Here is an 18,538-nt window from a genome sequence, read left to right on the forward strand (position 1 = left end):
AATGGAATATTACTCAGCCATAAAAAGAAATGAAATTGAGTTATGTGTAGTAAGGTGGATGGACCTAGAGTCTGTCATACAGAGTAAAGTAAGTCAGAAAGAGAGAAACAAATACTGTATGCTAACACATATATAAGAATCTAAAAAAAAAAATGCTTCTGATGAACCTAGGGGCAGGACAGGTATAAAGATGCAGACGTAGAGACTGAACTTGAGGATATGGGGAGGGGGAAGGGTAAGCTGGGCCGAAGTGAGAGAGTAGCATTGACATATATGCACCAAAAAATGTAAAATCGCTAGTGGGAAGCAGCTGCATAGCACAGGGATGTCAGTTTGGTGCTTTGTGACCACCTAGTGGGGTAGGATAGGGAAGGTGGGAAGGAGGATCAACAGGGAACGGATATGGGGATATATGTATACACATAGCAGATTCACAGCAGAAACTAACACAACATTATAAATCAGTTATACTCCAAGAAAGATGTTAAAAAGAAAAAGACTAGATTAATCATTTCAGTGGAGAATTAAAAGTGATAAAAAAGGCAATTTTAAAACTAAATAAAGGCTTCCCTGGTGGTGCAGTGGTTGAGAGTCCACTTGCCGATGCAGGGGACACAGGTTAGTGCCCTGGTCCGGGAGGATCCCACGTGCCACAGAGCCGCTGGGCCCGTGAGCCATGGCCGCTGGGCCTGCGCGTCTGGAGCCTGTGCTCTGCAGTGGGAGAGGCCATGGCAGTGAGAGGCCCGCGTACCACAAAAAAAAAAAAAAAAAAAAACTAAATAAAAAAATTACAATAAGCAAGAAAAAATACTTATAAAGACAACTTTCTTTGTAATTTCAGAAAAGGAATTTACATAAGATTTAATAGTGGAACTCATTTTTTAAAATTTTGTTTGGTTATTTGGACTAAAAAAATTCTTCCAAATGAAATTTTTTTTTTTTAATTTAGATGGACTCTTTCAAACTCATCATGGTGAACTATATAGTAATTTTGAAAATTCTTGTCAATGTTAAAGGAAAGATAGCAAAATGAGAGAACCTTACTGAGTACCTATGTTTTTCCAGTGACTGGATAAAGTAACAGCATTGCATTACCCTCCTCACTGGAATCGACATTTTCATTATAAATATACATACAAGAAAACTAGAACATAAAATTTAAGTAGCTTGATAAATTTACTATGGTACTAAGTACATCCTAAGATTTGACCATGAAGTATTCCCAAGTCATTTTGGAATAACCCTTGGTATTTTAGAAAAATAATAAATATGAATTACTTCACTATACTAATTAAACTATAACATGACTAAATATTTGTTTTCATAGGAAGGTCAAATAAGTATTTCTTTATTATATTTACAATAATGCCTTTTAAAAATAAGTAGTAATATTATTTGTGCCTTTAGAACCAATAGGCATCACTAGGTGTAGTGCATTTTATTTGATGTCAACTGCCCTGTTCCCTGTGGAATGCATGTCATTAATGCAGAAAGGTTTGACAGACAAGAGATTTGAAACCCAATGTCTACCCTTTTTTAACATCATGTCACAGAAACATTCAAGTACTAAAGTGAACTAGAAGTGTTGAAAAAAATCTGGTATATTCTTTGTATCAATATATAATTAAAAGGTAGCCTTTCTAGTCTTACTATTCTTATGTATCTGAAAATTAAATGTAGAATTTATCAACAGAAATGTTTTAAGCTACTATATTTTCTAATTAAATAAGTAAAAATTAATAAAGATTGTATGAAAAATGATTCACAATTTAAAATATAAGTGCATCTATATTAAACTGAATAAATGTGTCAGTAGTCTTTATTAGGTGTGTGGCAGAAAGCCACTATTAGTGCCATTTATACAGAATCCAACATTGACTTTCACTGATTTATGTTTCATATTAATTATGGTCAAAAGAGCTGGTATTCACCTCTGCTAGCACTGTAAACAGTTGTAAATAAAGAATAAATAGGATTTTGTAAACCTGCATACCCTTGTTTTCCCTGACATCAGGTTTTAATCCAGGTTTTCATGTTTCCTGAATTGACCATAAAGAAGATTCAACACATTTCCGTGTGAAATAGGTACAGGCATACTTTAACATATATGTACCAGCTAAAATAACAAGAAGTAATTCATAAGTTGTGGACTATAAAACAGCTAGTGGAGAAAATCATCAAGTGGCTATAAATACCACGACCATTAAAAGATATGCATTCTCATTTAAAAACCTCATACCTGCCTTTTGTGAATCCTCCATTCTAAGACCCTGGAAAGAAACATGGTAGGTTTCTGGTTTTCTCTTCGACCTAAGTCAAGGGAAGTAGTTATTTTATAGCAACTCAATCATCAAGCTTCTATTATCACCTCCTGACCTAAATTTTGTAGTTTCTAAAGAAACAAAGAGTTCTTGTACACATAAATTTATTTTTAAAGCAGTTGACAGTGTATTAACTGGAGTACGATTGAGATTTGAGTTGTGTTAATAAACAACCATAAGCTCAGATTTCTCTTCACTTCAGTTCTCTGACCACTTCATATGGCTTTCTTACTCAGCTGCCTTCCTCAAAATAACTTGCTTAGGGTCAGTAGTTTGCATGAACATTAAAATGGTTCCTCCATATAATAACTCTAAAAGTGTTTTCTTGCTGAATTAAAATGAATATATTTAAGTAGAATTATCCTCATAAAGCCTACATTAACACTATTTCTACATGAGTCTGGCTGGAAATATTATATGTCTTTTACAATTCATTGTCCTCTCAGTTATTTTTTCATAGCCTTCTGTATCTTTCAAATAGTAGTTAATGTTAAATCACTCATTAATGGGTATTCCTCTTTTGTTGTTATACATTAAGCAAACATCATGAAATAGTTTCTGCAACAAAACTTATTTGAAACAATAAATTATTCACAAGATTTATGTTTCATCATATTGATTAATGGAATTCCAGTAGAAAACAATACATACCTTATTAAACAAATTGTGTATAGTATAGTGACTCAAGAGCCACAAAATTATTTTCTCTGGATACAGTAATTCATACATAGTTAATATAATAGGAAGCAAAGCCTCATTGGCAGCTTGTCATTGGAAAATTAGGTTAAGTACCAAGATGTACCTTTTAACATGATGGACACAAGGCAATCCAAAGTCCTGATCTTAACCATAATCACTCACAACTCTATTTGGGCACAAAAGTTCTGATTTATTATAATTTGTCTTCATCGAAAGTACTAATTGGAAACGTTATCATATAGTCATGTTAAATGAAAGGATAGAATTAAAGTATTACTATTAAAGTGTACATTTTTAAGTAACTACTATCCCAACATTTATTATATAACATCTCATCTATAGCAACTGATTCCTTAGTTCTAAGTATGTTTGTATTTTATTCCAGTTATTTAAGGCACAATTTTCACTAAATTCATTAGTTCTAAGGATGTTTAATTGCATTGTAAGAGGTCTTTTAAGCTTAAATTACCAAAAAAGTCTTAGCTTTGAAGAGAATACTCAGCATTTTGTTTTCTAATCGCTCTTAGCACTTTCTACAGACAGCAGGCTAAGAGATTTGCATATTTAAACAATCTTTGTAGTAGAGCATATATCCGTAGACTCCCATGATGCTTCAGACAATACAATATTGAAATTAAAACATATCAACATAGAGGCATACACTTCATTCAATAAATAATTTTGCTTAAAGAAAGGAAGAAAAAATTGTAGGAGCAAAGATAATTTCAATAGAGCAGTACCTGAATAGCAGCCTATTTATATTTAAGATAATTATTTTTGTTTCCTGAAGTACTTAATTAACCCATAATAAATATGTACAACCAAATGCAATTTTTATTTGAATATTGCGTTTGATGTATTTGCTTCACTAAAACACAAGCTACAGCAGAGTCTAACACTAGTCAAATCTTGTCCTCAGTGGCCTTTCTTTGTCCAAAGTAAATATGCATGCACACACACACACACATCTACCTGCATGTGCTCACACCAACACATGCAAACACTCAGACAGATAACTCAAACATACACTAACACAGAGAATTTGGTATTTGGTACTAAAAAGATCAAGAAGTGTGTGGAAAGTTTTAAAATCCATATAAGATGTCTATATCCTAGCCATGTTCTATTAAGTAAATATAATATTTATGTATAAATAAAAATTTGGCTTTCTATAAGGACAGTTGAGTAAATTCAGGTATGTGTGCATGTGTGTGCATGCATGAACATGTGTTTGTGCAATCCTAAAACAAGGTAACTGGAACGGTCTCCTCATTTCTTTCCTTCAGGAAGATGCATATTTAAAGTGAGAAATACACATCTTTCTTATATAAAAGAACCATGGTTATTGGGAAAGTACCACAAAATGAGCAATGCTATTGTCAAATAATGATTTGGCTTAAGATTTTCTATCACTACAATGGCTACCATATTACAATATGTAAGTGCATTAAATCAACATTTTGTACCCCTTAAATTTACAGTGTTATATGTCAAATACACCTCAATAAAAAATATTTTCAATTAATTTAAAAGTCTCCTACCAGAACAACATGCATGTACATATATATATATGTATATGCATATACATACACGTATATATGTATATATGTGTATATATATACATATATATAGAGAGAGATATAATTTTTGTCCCAGAATTTTGATTATTCGGTTAATAAACAATTTTATTTCTAACTATTCAGTAATAGCTTAGTACTACAAGAACTTATATATCTCATATTCACTTTAGGTCACATTATGTTATTTATTTTTATTATCTCCCAATTCTTATTTTTTATTTCACTTAATTAAATATTATAATTAATTTTATAATTGTAATGCATATAATATGTGGATATATATGTGTATATTCTTCATTTACCTATATCTATACACCTTTTTCATTCTTTTCTTCTTAAATTATAGAAATTTAAGGGGTTAAGCAGTATGTCTGAGATCTCTTCCTGCCCAGTGTACTTTGTGTTGGAGTGCACCAGGGAAAGAGAGAAGGCACCTTCTTGTAAACATGAAAATGACAATCCTCCTAGCAATCTAATGGCATTAACTATTGGAGTATGACTGTCCATAGCATCATTTCAGCTGATGTACCTCACTGCCTGAGACAATGGTTAATAAACTGTAATCTGTAGACTTACTGAGCAGGGTTCCCTGAAAAATTGTTGTAAGCTATATAACAATATGAGGATAAGGGGATATTTATGACCAAATATGACTCTTTTGTGTTAGTTATGTGGCAGTGCCCTTTACTTGAAGATCTCACATGTTAACTTGATTCAGAATTCATCTCACATGACCAGAAAGGACCCAGGAAGCTTCTGGAATATCCTGGACCTGTCTCTGCTCCATCTGTGTCTCCTGATTATGTACGTTCTTGAAACTGTTTATTAAACTGAAACACTTCATACTGAACATTTAGCTACATTAAAAATGGGTTTATATTTAGCTTTAGCCGAGTTTCTATTTACAAATTGTTTGTCAATAAGGCCATGAGTTTTTGTGGTTTTTAGACTATGCTGCTATAACATAGCCCTAAAATGAATTTTTGAGTATCCTTCATTTTCATTTTGACATCACATAATATAATATGATATGATTATTTTGGCTACAGAAAAGAGAAGAGGTGAAGCAGAATTCACATTTTTCCTTAACAAATGCTTGTATGTGTTTGGCTTTATTCTCAGTTAATTTGTTTTACGTAACACAATACTTGAGGGCTGAAGCGTTATGTAACCTCTGTTTTAAATAGACAGCATTTATTTAAATGTCACAGAAATATGCAAATGTAAGAAGCATTTTACTTGTATGGATATAAATGATGGATAATCAAATATTAAGGAGAGCAGTTAATTTATCTTCAATTATGCAATCACATTGTTTTAGAAAAAGTGAGGGCATTTTTTAATGTGCTAAAATAACAATGTCTAATGTAGAAAAGTACATAGACATGAAAATATTGTTTTCTTTTATTGTAGCATGCATCTGCACACAAATTATCCTTAAAAACACTAACCTGTTTTAGGGTCTACAGAGAAGTAGGGCTGTCCCTGGAGAATGCTGTAAACCACCCGAGCACTGTTTCCATAGGTAGGGTCATCTGCATCAGTGGCTGTCACCTGTAGAACAGAGGTACCTGTGCATTCAGGAAAACAAATTTTAGTGTGTGATGGCATTAAACACATGATTAATTTGTACACAGAAAAAGGTAATGCTGAAATACTTATGGAGAGTGATAATTTCTTGTATTTCTTAGATTTATCTCTCAAACACGGTCCCTGCTTTCTTTCCGTGCCACTAACTGTCCTAAATGAGAGCCCAGAATGGAGTGTTTGGTTTAAGATAGTTTAATGTGATTCTTTATATGCTGATACCATTATAAAGGGTCTCTTTTAACCCTCACATAATCAGCGTCGGGTTGGGTCAATGCTCAAGAATCAAATAGGTGTTAACTGGGGATAAAAATCAAAAGTATTTTGAGAGTGTACAGTTGACTATTGAACAATGCTGGGGGTACTGACAAATTTCAGTTTTTAATTTTAGTAGTTAAGTCTATGATTTAGGTCTTACACACCTACTAAGGGTCTAAGATCTACTTAACTACAAAGTTTTTACTTCTATGTTGGAATTCAGACACAACTTTAAGCAAAACTTTTTCTGTACCTTCAAAGGATCCTAGAAAAGTTAATAGACTTAGTATGCCAAGTTCATTTGACAATCCTTATTAGTAGAACATAAATGTACAGTTGGCCCTCCATATATATGGTTCCACATCCACAAATGCGGCCAACTGTTGATTGTGTACTATGTTATGATCTGCTGTGGTTGAATTTCTGTATATGGAACCCACGGATATGGATATGGAGGGCCAGCTACGGGACTTGAGTATCTGCAGGTTCTGGTGTCCACGGGGGTCCTGGAACCAATTGCCTGCAGATACTGAGGGATGACTGTATAAAGATTTTTAATAAAATGCCATGATTTTGGCCTCTAAATAGTATTTTTACATTGATCTGCTAAGCAAAAATATAACTAGTAATTATGTACACTTAGAAGAAAAGGATTGTGTTATACCTAAGAGAAATTTCTAATTGTGGATAATAAAACATAGTGGTGACACCAAATTCTGGCAGGAAATTAGGCCTCTCATACACTGCTGGTGGAAATGTAAGTTTAGAAAATTCTTAAATAAACAAACATACATTTACCATACAATCCAGCAAATTGTACTCTTGGGCATTTATGCTAAAGTAATAAAAATATATGTTCACATAAAAGCCTATTTACAAATATTCACAGCAACATTATTCTTAGTAGCACCAAACTAGAAGAAGCCCAGATATCCTTCAATGGGAAAATGGTTAAACAAACCATGGTACAGTATTACTATGGAATACTACTTAGCAATAAAAATGAACAGAATATTAATATAGGCACTAACTTGGATAAATCTTCAGGGAATCATACCCAGGAGGGGAAAAGACAATCCTCAAAGGCTATATACTGTATGATTCCACTTATTTAACATTCTTGAAGTGATGCAATTTTAGAAGTGGATGACAGATTAGTAGTTGCCAGAGTCTGGGAAAGAAGGAGTGGAAAGGGGTGGGTTTGGTCATAAAAAGGCAACATGAGAGATAATGATGGTGCTGGAATTGTTCAGTATTTTGATTATGGATACGTGCGAACTAAACACATACATACACTCACAAGTAAAACTAGGGAAATCTAAATAAAATTGGTAAATAATTTCAATAGCCTGGTTATGATATTGTTTTATATTGGATATTTTGCAGGATGTTAGCAAGGGGTAAAATTGGGTAAAGGGTACAAGAAATCTATATCGTTTCTCATGAATGCATGTGAATCTATGATGACCTCAAATTTTAAAGTTTAAAATGTATATCTTATTGCTTCACTGTTAGTCCATTCTTAGACAGCCTTATTTGGGCTTGGATGTGTACCATAATTTTTCTCATTATAGCACTATGATATCTGGCTTGATAAACTTTCCAGAGCTAGTCACATGTAGACTACCTCTTCCATGACTAAGTATAATAATTACTATAGAACATTAAAGACTTCTGTGACGTCTCAACACCTGTTCCATACCCATATTCATCTCTCCAGCTTGTTCAGAGAATACCAGTAGGTAGATATTTACCCAAAAATGTTGGTTTAGGAGGGAGGCATTTTCATTTGGTACCTCATTGAAGAAACTAAAATCTGTAGTAGGTACCCACATCAGACTCTAAAATGTGTAAAGAAGCCCATACTATGATTAAAATGTTATAAAATTATACCAATCAAATCTTTGATCTTATAGGAAAAATGCTGATCATACCGGGCATACAAGAATTACTAGGATTCAAAAAAAAAAAAAACACAGTATAGATAGAAATCAGTAAAATAATGGCCATCTTTTAAGAAACCACAGTTGTAAAATGCTCAGGTTTTAAAACTTGCTGTGGCCTTACAATAGTGATTTAGGTCTAAATAATTTTAATGTCTAATGTCTAATGTAGCCCCACAGCAACCATTCCATGAAGAAAACTGGGAAAGGCAAATAGTGCAAGATCACACATCATTTAATGTGACAGGCCGGACCATTACAGGAAAGAAAGAGTGCTCTGCTTGGCTTGAGCTGTCTTTAAAAGCCCAGGCTTGTTAAGTGAAAGCTGTGATGCATGAGTGGAATGACAAATGACATAAAGAAAAAGGAGAAAAGGAGGAAGAAAAGAAATAAAAGTAGTATGGTGGTTTTGACTAAGTGATGGTTTAAAGTACCGAAAAGAAGTGGGCAGAGCAGAAAAAAGTTCCAGAGGAGAGAAAGAAAATATACTAACTCTCTATCTACTGTGGTCAAAAAGTATGGTCATTATCAATCACAGACACCTCTGTACCGTTGGTCTCAAGGGTAGTGGGCAATTATAATTGTGTGTAAAGCAAAGAACAGTAAATTACCTCTATCGCATTTGGTGGCATCTGAAGGTATCAGTCTGCCACTTTGAGTAAACAAATTGCTGGTTGAAGGGAGCATAGGTATATGCACAGCCCAACTCAACCAAAAATCAACCTGCCCCAGAATACAGCAGGAGTGAGTTAAATAGCAGGGGTGGGAAATAAATTGTTCAAAGATTCGTTACCAAGGAGTTCTAAACCAAAAGGAAAACATTATACTTATTTTATTTTCCTGTTTATTTGAAGGTTTGATGGGAACATTTTAAGAACGATTGGTGCTTTTGGAAGTTCTTTTACATTAAGGAAAAAAAGCCTTTTTTTTTTCATTAGAAATATATAAATAATAAAAACATAAAATGCCTTAGGGTATGTGTTATGAGTTGGACTGTTTTCCCTCAAAGTTCATATGTTGAATTTCTGAATTCCAGTTCTTTAAGAGGTGATTTTATTAGGAAATAGGGTCATTATAGATGTAATTAATTAAGATGAAGTCACACTGCAGTAGTTTGGGCCCCTACCCTAACATGACTGGTGTTCTTATAAAAACAGGAAATTTAGAGGGAGACAGACAGACAGACACACACACACACATACACACACAGGAAGTACATTATGTGAAGATGAAGGCAGAGATCAAGGTGATACCTGCACAAGCCAAGGTAAGTCAAAGACTGCCAGCAAAGCACTAGAAGCTGGATGAGAGGGCTGGAGCAGATGCTTCCCCAGGGCTTGAAGAGGGAACATGGCCCTGCTGATACCTTGACCTCAGGCATCTAGCTTCAGGAACAGTGATACAATAAACTTGTGTTGTTTAAGCTACCCAGTTTGTGGTCCTTTGGTGCAAGCAGCCCTAGCAAACTGATACATTGTGCTACGGCTGCAGTGGAAGGAAGTGACATTTACTCTCAGAATTTATGGTTGTTCTTTGACTCTGGACAAGAGTCTGAAGTTACAAGCCAAGAAAAAGATGATTGATAATATCCTAGACTATTTGATGCCAGAACATCAAAAAGGAGATAAAATCAAAAGCTAATCTCACAAGTAGATAAAATTAAATTAGGTAGGAATTAATGGTATTTGATTTTTTTTCTGAATATTAGGCATTACTAGTGATCCACCTATTAGCATTCTAAGTAAATTAATTAGTTACATTGGTCATTTTAATAAAGACTTTTTATTCCTGGTTAAAAGTTTAAGTGAAAAAGAAATTATTGGTATGGATATATCTATGTCTGAGAAAAGTATCCCACATTGGACAATTCAATTCCTTTATTCATGCTATGGGCCCTAACTGTGTACATAATAGAAAAGAGAAAATTGTTACCCTCTACAGTGCTAGATTTCCAAAGAAAAATACGTAAAGATACCTAAAAGTCCATGATTCCACTAGAATATTAAAATAAGAATCTAATTTTCTCTGGAAATTATTATATGGATTTGGTCAATAGATATTAAACCAACAGTCCCTTCCCTATATAACTGGCTTCCAATCAAAGAAAACTTTAAAAAGCGCTATATAAGCGTTTTTAATTTTTACAACTGTTTTCATTAAAAACAATAACCACAGAAACATTGCATCTTAAAGTTTCATCGGCTATTTACTGTACAATATTTTCACGTTAAATATTTCCTACGGTGCACACTTAGCTAATCCCATGCTAGGGTTTAGAGCCTCTCAGCTGATGTTTGAAACAAATATGAAAAGATTCAAGTACATACAAAAGCTTTCAAGATCTCTTTTGTACAATAAAACGTGTCTTGTTTCCTTTTGGGACTGCCCTGTGTCAGTCTTTCCATGTGGTTTCTTTTTGTACTACTGTTTTATAAACAGCACACATTTTGTAACATTACATATCAATGAGAAACAGAGGGGACTTTCCCGAAAGTCTCCAAAGATCAATTTGAAATATTTAATAAGGCATTTTAATACCAAACAAATATTCTCTGAGATTGCAAATCATTATGCATGACTTGTCAGGGTTCACAGCTCTGTTAAAATCTGAAGTGGGGGCTTCCCTGGTGGCGCAGTGGTTGAGAATCTGCCTGCTAATGCAGGGGACACGGGTTCGAGCCCTGGTCTGGGAGGATCCCACGTGTCGCGGAGCAACTAGGCCCGTGAGCCACAATTACTGAGCCCATGCGTCTGAAGCCTGTGCTCCGCAACAAGAGAGGCCACGACAGTGAGAGGCCCGCGTACCACGATGAAGAGTGGCCCCCACTTGCCACAACTAGAGAAAGCCCTCGCACAGAAACAAAGACCTAACACAGCCATAAATAAATTCATTACTAAACTCCTACCTGCAACATCTTCTAAAAAAAAAAAACAAAAAAACTCAAGTGAATTAACATTGAGCAAGAACTCTAAGTAAAAATAAGCTGGAGATTTATGAAGGCTGAGAGTACCTCTCTGAAGGAATCTCTTAGGGCTTAATTCCCAGAAGATTTTTCCAGAGAGTGTGAAAAAGTAATAGTCATCAAGGTAAAACTTAAATTTCATTCCTCACAGGAGGACTGTAATTTCACCAACAGAGAAATAGCACAGTATTCCAGTCATTGTGTAATTTTATAAAGCCTTGAGTATTCACACAAGAGTCACTGGATTAAAAAAATCCTCTGCAAGTACACTTATGAATCATCTGGGTAACAGAGCAGGATTCACTATTTTAATTGTATATTTTCAATCACAGCTATTGTTAGTTTCTGTGTTCTTTCAATTAGATCCTTTTTATGGAACTACCAAATGTGAGATTTGACATTACTCAAGTAAACTTCTTATCATATACCATAAATGAAAAAATTAAGGAAAAATTATGTATTTAGTGCCAGTAATGTGGGATCCCTCTGTTATATGTCATTTAATTTAATAATAAGATAAATCCATTGAGAAAATTACACCCAATGCCATTTTACAGATGGGAGCATCGAGGTACATAAAGGTTATATAGTTAACAATTTGAGAAGGCAGAATTCAAGCTGGTCCTCTCTGTTTTGCTGTGACATTCTTTCGCATCTACGCCATTGCAACATTCAGTCATGGTCTGTTGAGTGTTAATAGTTACAAGATCTTCTGCCTTGTTCTTGTCTGTTTCCTTGGTGGTATGTAATGCCTGTCCAGATGCATCTACTTGTAGAGAGGCAGCATTATATTTCACCCCACATACACACCATAGCCAAAGGCCAAGTCAGTAAATATATTTTGTCAACAGAGTCTGTATATAAAATACTTAGGGGGAAGAAATCTCCAAGTACCGACAACAGTGATGTACTCTTCTGTAGCCTTATAGAATGCTCACAATTCTCTTGATTTCTGTACAGAGTAAATGGTTGCAGTAAAAAGTGACTTGACTATCATATCCCCACCAGTCTTACATATCTTCTAAATCCACTTGCATGTTGTCCTCACATTACTTTCCTACTCTGTTCTGATGTTTGTAGGAATCTAGCACCTGTCATTGACATTGATTAGTGTTTCCCATGTCTGTCCACTAAAACCCAGCTCCAGGGGTCAGGTAACACCACCTTCCCAGCCATAAGGATGCTCAATTCCTTCAGTGGTTGCCTCACAGTTCACCATTTGGCTTTTCATTTCTCCTACCATTTTTGTAACTTGTTCCACAGACTCAGTTCCTTCTATTGAACTACATGACGGTGGATTTGATTTTCCTGATTAAGCTCCAATGCATACAGAAGGTATTAACAAGTCTCTCCCCAAGTATCCTTCATATCTTTTCTGGATAATGACTATACTTTACCAAATATAAAGATTAGGTTCTGAACTTGACTCTAATATAGTTACTACTTTCAAATGAGAATCTGGGTGTTCTTTACATTCAATAACTTGAAATTACTTAACATATTGGAATGTGACAAATATATCATTTGGAGAGCTGTCTATTTTATGCAAAATTTTAAAATGAGAATTTCGGGGAGAATGTTTTTAACACGGAGGAAAATTCATACATATATATACTCTACCTATCAATCTATTTACAGATATAGAGGAATAGTAATTCAATACTTCTTAAAGTATTCCCTAGTTTAGCATGTGTGATAATCAAGTGCACTGCATAATTGCTGATTTTATATCAATTTCTTATCAAAAATTAGAATTTGTATCTATAAGTTGCTTCAATGCTCATGCTTTACAAAGTATTCCATTTAAAAAATAAGTTATTAACAAGTTCAGCATTTTTCTGAATAGCGCACTATTATTTAAACTGAATTTTCATTCAATGATAAAAACAAAAGCAGAAATAAAATCAAAACCAATAAACTATGAAACAATTACTAACAGAATACCAGGGACAGAAATATTTTGTCCTTCTTTGCTCACAAAAGTTGCAATAATTTTTCAGAAGTGTTTAATAAAAGATTATAAAGTATATACTATATATTATATATACATATTTATGTATATATATGTGTACATATCCACTCACATAAACAACTGACATTCAGTCATGAATATCAATCATTGAGGAAATACAATAATTTCAATTTCTTTTTCACCAGTTAGCTGAAAATTTGATTTTTAAATATTTTAATAGCACAGTTTCCATATTTTACAGTAACCAAAAATAAAATGTAACAATACAGATATAAAATTAAAATCCTCTTTATTTCTTAGTCCCATACCTACTCCTACCAGATCTACTATTAAAAGTAGCAACATTTTCTTTGCCCTAATGTTTGTTCTTTCATTTTAATTTAAAATTTTCTGATTGTATCACAATTGAAAATTGTCATTGATCTAATTAAAGATGAAGAATGCACTGCATCTACATTACCTCCCAATATCTCTCCCCCACCATGCAATTTTAATTACTTATTAATTTTAATTATGGTAGCATTACTTTTATTATTATAGATAAAATGTTTAAATCCCTATCTCTTGCTACATTGATTTTAGGCAGCAGATGTTGTGCCTGTAATGATTTCTGAGGAAACATATATAATTCATCACCTTTTCATCTTTGATATTTTTTCAGTTATATATTTGAGGTCATTAGAAACACCTAAATGTCCACGGAGAGATGAATAGATAAGGAAAATGTGATACAGATACAGCTATATTTCAGCCTTAAAATAAGAAGGAAATCCTGTCATTTGCAACAACATGGGTGAACCTGGAGGGCATTATACTAAGGAAAATAAGCGAGACACAGAAAGACAAATACTGCATTATCTTACTTATATGTGGACTCTAAAATATTCGAACTCCTAAAACAGAGAATACAATGGTGGCTGCCAGGGGTAGGGCAGAGAGAGAGAAAATGAGGAGATGTTGGAAAAGGATATAAAGTTTCACTTATGCAAGATGAATGAGTTTTGTAGATTTAATGTACTGCAAAGTGACTATGGTAAACAATACTGTATTGCATACTTGAAATTTGCTAAGAGGGTAGATCTTAAGTCTTCTCACTACATACACACACACATTAAAAAAAGGAAGGAAAAAAGAAAATGGTAACTACGTGAGGTGATAGATATGTTAATAAGCTTGACCATAGTGATCACTTGACGATGTACACATACATCAAAACATCAAGTTGTACACCTTACATGTATGCAATTCCTATTTGTCAATTATACCTCAATAAAGCAGAAAACATAAAATTTTAAATAGAAATTTAAAAAATGGATTTGATGTTTCCCCTGTTAAGTTGGAGTGCTACATCTTAATAAGTGTGGCAGAATGGGTTCATACATTGCCAGACAGATCAAGGACTCTTGTGTCCCCAGAGGGAGGAGTCGTTTGCATCAGAAGCAAGGACTTTGTGATATTCACCTACTGGTAAGAGCTCTTTGATTCTTTTTTGTTCCCCTCTTATGTGAGTTTTCTGGTTTACTGGAAGCTATTTTCTGCTTCATCCTTATGTCCCAATAGCCCTATGTGAGCCATCCTTAGGAAAATCAAACCAAACCAAACCAAACCAAAATCGAAGGCTTTAAGGGTATAATAAAAACACATTTTCTTTGTATGTACAGAATAGGTTGAAAAAATTCTGCCTTGCTTTGAAATCTTTAATAAGTTGCCCAAGTGACTTCCTCTGTTTTTTTGTATTTACAGCGGATTTGGGGGCAGAACAGTTTTCACCTTTAGTGTAAATTTGATCTGTCTCTTTTACCCCATTAATTAATTTTTAGTGTTTTCAATGCTCTGGAATTTTTGGAATCTCTGGATTTATCCACTGTTGGCACCCTATCTTGTTATTATGATTTATTTTTGAAATACTTATGTATTTCAAACTACTTTTGGAATATCCTCTCTGAGGTGCCAAGGGGAGAAATATCAGAAAGAGTGGGTTAAATTATGTTGCAGTAACAATCCCTACATTTCAGAGGCATTAAACAATAAAAGTTGATTTCTCACTCACACTGCAAACTATGGTTGGGCTAGTGTTACTTTGCATCAAGTTATCCTCCCTCAGGGGCACTGTCTACTGAACTGCCACCCTCTACAATGTTGCTGTGGAACTTTGTTGAAAATGACTCTTTTGAATTGAAAATACTACACGATGTTTGGGGAAAATGGTCTTTATGATACAGTTACATAAAATATTTTATAATTATAGTTCTTGCTCTTTGGCTCATCTATATACAATGTTTCTTCCTGTTTTCTCTCTTGATGTATACCAAAACTAATTCCTGAGCTCAAATTATTTAAACATATGATCTAGATTATTTAAAATATACAAACATAAATATATCACATGCGTGCTACTTTGGTTCTGTACATACAGGTGTTTGCAAAGCACTCAGGTAAATCAAAGTATAGACCACAGAGTTTTATTGCCTCACTAGGCTGGTTATATTATTATTATTGTATATATGTATATATATATATATAATTATACATAATTTTATTATAAAATGTGTATAAGTGTCATTTTGTGTATGTGTGAATATATACACATATATGTATATATGTATATATATATATATATATATATATATATATATATGTTTTTAAGGCTGAAAATTAAACCTGGTGGAAGAGGTTTATGAAATGTTGCTTGGAATCACCAAGGTTTCCGTGACTTTGTCAGTAGCTTCTTTAATCACACAGAGTGTAAATTTAGTTACAAAGCAATCCCAAGACTGGTGGTCTTACATCTCTTTGCTGAGAGGACAATACAGAAATACTCCTACTCAAAGCAATCTCTTTTTGTTAATTGTATTTATCTTACAGAATATTTTAAATTAAAGAAGTCAAACATGATCTTAGTAAGAAAAATATACCTCCTGTCTCATTTCCCTTAAGAAAAGCAATCATAGCAGTGTCTTACATGTCTTTTCATAACTCTCTCCACTCATTCAAAGGTCTGTCTTGTAGTCATGTACATACTAAACTGAACTCTACGCAGCTTTTTCTGTAATAACAGAACATGGCATGGAAATGTCCATGCCATCTTGGTAAATATAATTTTCACAGCTACATGATATTCCGTATTGTTTACTGATGTGCACTTAGATTCTTCTAGTTGAGTTTCTTTCTGTTGCTGATAACAACTTACCACAAACAGTTGGGTAAAACAAAAGCCATCACATGTTCTTATTTTTCTGTTTGCTTCTTCCTTGCCATATATACATGCCATGCTGTGATAAACTTCCAAAGCAGTGCCCCCTTCAGGAGGAACACAATTTCCCCAATATTTCATGGCACTTCAGTGTGATACAGCAGTGGAAGATTTACTGAGATCATTTAGTTAGACTTACACTAATGAACACATCAGTGAGACTGGGGAAACATTCCATTGTGACGGCCTTAGTTAAATGGAACCATGGCTTGTATGATTCCTTTGTCAACAATTGTTCAGTGTACTACCAAAAATTCAATACTAATTTTCTTCCATGAAGAAAGTCAATGGCAAAGTCAGATTAGGATTGATTAGCTGAAATTTAATAGTAGATAACTCCAAGTCCAGTTCAAGATAGCAAAGGATGAAAATCCTCAGCTCACCTTCTCCCACGGACACACTAAAACTACAACCACATATAGAACAACTATCTCTGAGAACAACCTGAAGACCAACAGAACAGAATTTCTACAACTAAGGATTTAAGAAAAGGCCACATGGAGACTATAGGAGGGGCAGAGATGCAGTCTTGTGAAACCCATACCCCTGGTGTGACAATCCACAAGTGGGAAGGGTATCACAACTGCAGAGGCCTCCCTGAGGCCTGAGCCCCACACTGTGCTACCCAGCCTAGGAAACCTGCATGGAGAAGACGAGCTCCCATAATGTTTGGATTTGAAAATCAGTGGGGCTTACGTCTAGGAGAGCCAGAGGAAACTGATACATAGCTAACGAAGACCTTACATACAAACTTACTCACCCCAAGTTCTAGTGCAGAGGCAGCAGCTTAAAATGTGCCTGGGTCATGTGAGAAGGAGATTCATTGACTAATTTTAGGACACGGACTGAAGGAGCAGGGAGCAGGTGAAACTTTCTCCAGGGACAGAAGTGTTGGTGGATGCCATTTTTTTTTTCTTTTTTACTCTCCTTTCACCTAGCTGGCCCAGCACTGGTGGGCACCATTTCTGTCACTCTGCATTAACCTAGTTAACACCATGTGCCCTGCCCTGGTGTTCCCCTGAGGACTGGCGCCAGCACCCCTCCAAAGCAGTTCCCACCCTACCTCATCCAGTGCATGTCTCCAGCCACCACCAGAGTCTTTCTAAAGCAGCCCCCTCTCTGAGGTCCAGCCTAGCACACCAGCAGTTGTGGCGGTGCCTCACAGCCAGACGTGTTGGGGCCAGCCCAGTGCATCACCACTCTCGCAGCAGTTGCAGTTACACTTCTAGGCCTGGGGACAAGCCCTGCCTACTAACATGCCTCCAGAAGTCATGGCTGGGCCTCACAAACAGCCAGGGAAATTAAAATGGAAAAACAGTGTTCTAAAATCTATGGGACACAGCAAAAACAGTTCAAAGAGGGAAGTTTGTAGTGATAAAGACCTATCTCAGGAAACAAGAAAAATCTCAAATAAACAATCTAACCTTACACCTAAGGGAACTAGAAAAAGAAGAAAAACAAAGCCCAAAGCTCAGAGCAGAATCAAATGAAATATGGACTAGAAAAACAACAGAAAATTCAAGGAAACTAAGAGATGGTTCTTTGAAAAGATAAAGAAAATTGATAAATCTTTAGCCAGACCCATGAAGATAAAAAAAGAACATGCTCAAATAAATAAAATCAGAAATGGAAGGGAAGTTACAACCAACACCACAGAAATATAAAGCATCATAAGAGATTATTACAAACAATTATAAGCCAACAAATTGGACAACCTGGAAAAAACAGATGAATTCCTAGAAATATACAATCTTCCAAGACTGAATCAAGAAAAGTACAAAATATGAACAGACCGATCACTAGTAACAACATTGAATCAGTAATCAAAAAAATACCTAACAAACAAAATTCCAGGACCAGATAGCTTCACAGGTGAATTCTACCAAACATTTAAAGAAGAATTAACGTATATAGTTCTCAAACTATTCCAAAAAATTGAAGAGGAAAATATGCTTCTGAACT

At 34.6% G+C, this 18,538-nt stretch overlaps 1 protein-coding gene across 1 annotated transcript in view; it reads right to left on the minus strand.

Annotated features, from left to right (window-relative positions):
- Nucleotides 1-18,538, minus strand: part of CDH18 (cadherin 18) — a 612,477-nt gene that overhangs the window by 227,895 nt on the left and 366,044 nt on the right. The window contains exon 4 of the mRNA XM_079918320.1: nucleotides 6,052-6,171. Within this exon, the coding sequence (XP_079774446.1) occupies nucleotides 6,052-6,171 (120 nt within the window). The remainder of the gene's footprint in view (nucleotides 1-6,051; nucleotides 6,172-18,538) is intronic.

This window comes from Stenella coeruleoalba (assembly GCF_951394435.1).
Source record: "Stenella coeruleoalba genome assembly, chromosome: 3".
In the NCBI taxonomy this organism is placed as follows: Eukaryota; Metazoa; Chordata; class Mammalia; order Artiodactyla; family Delphinidae; genus Stenella; species Stenella coeruleoalba.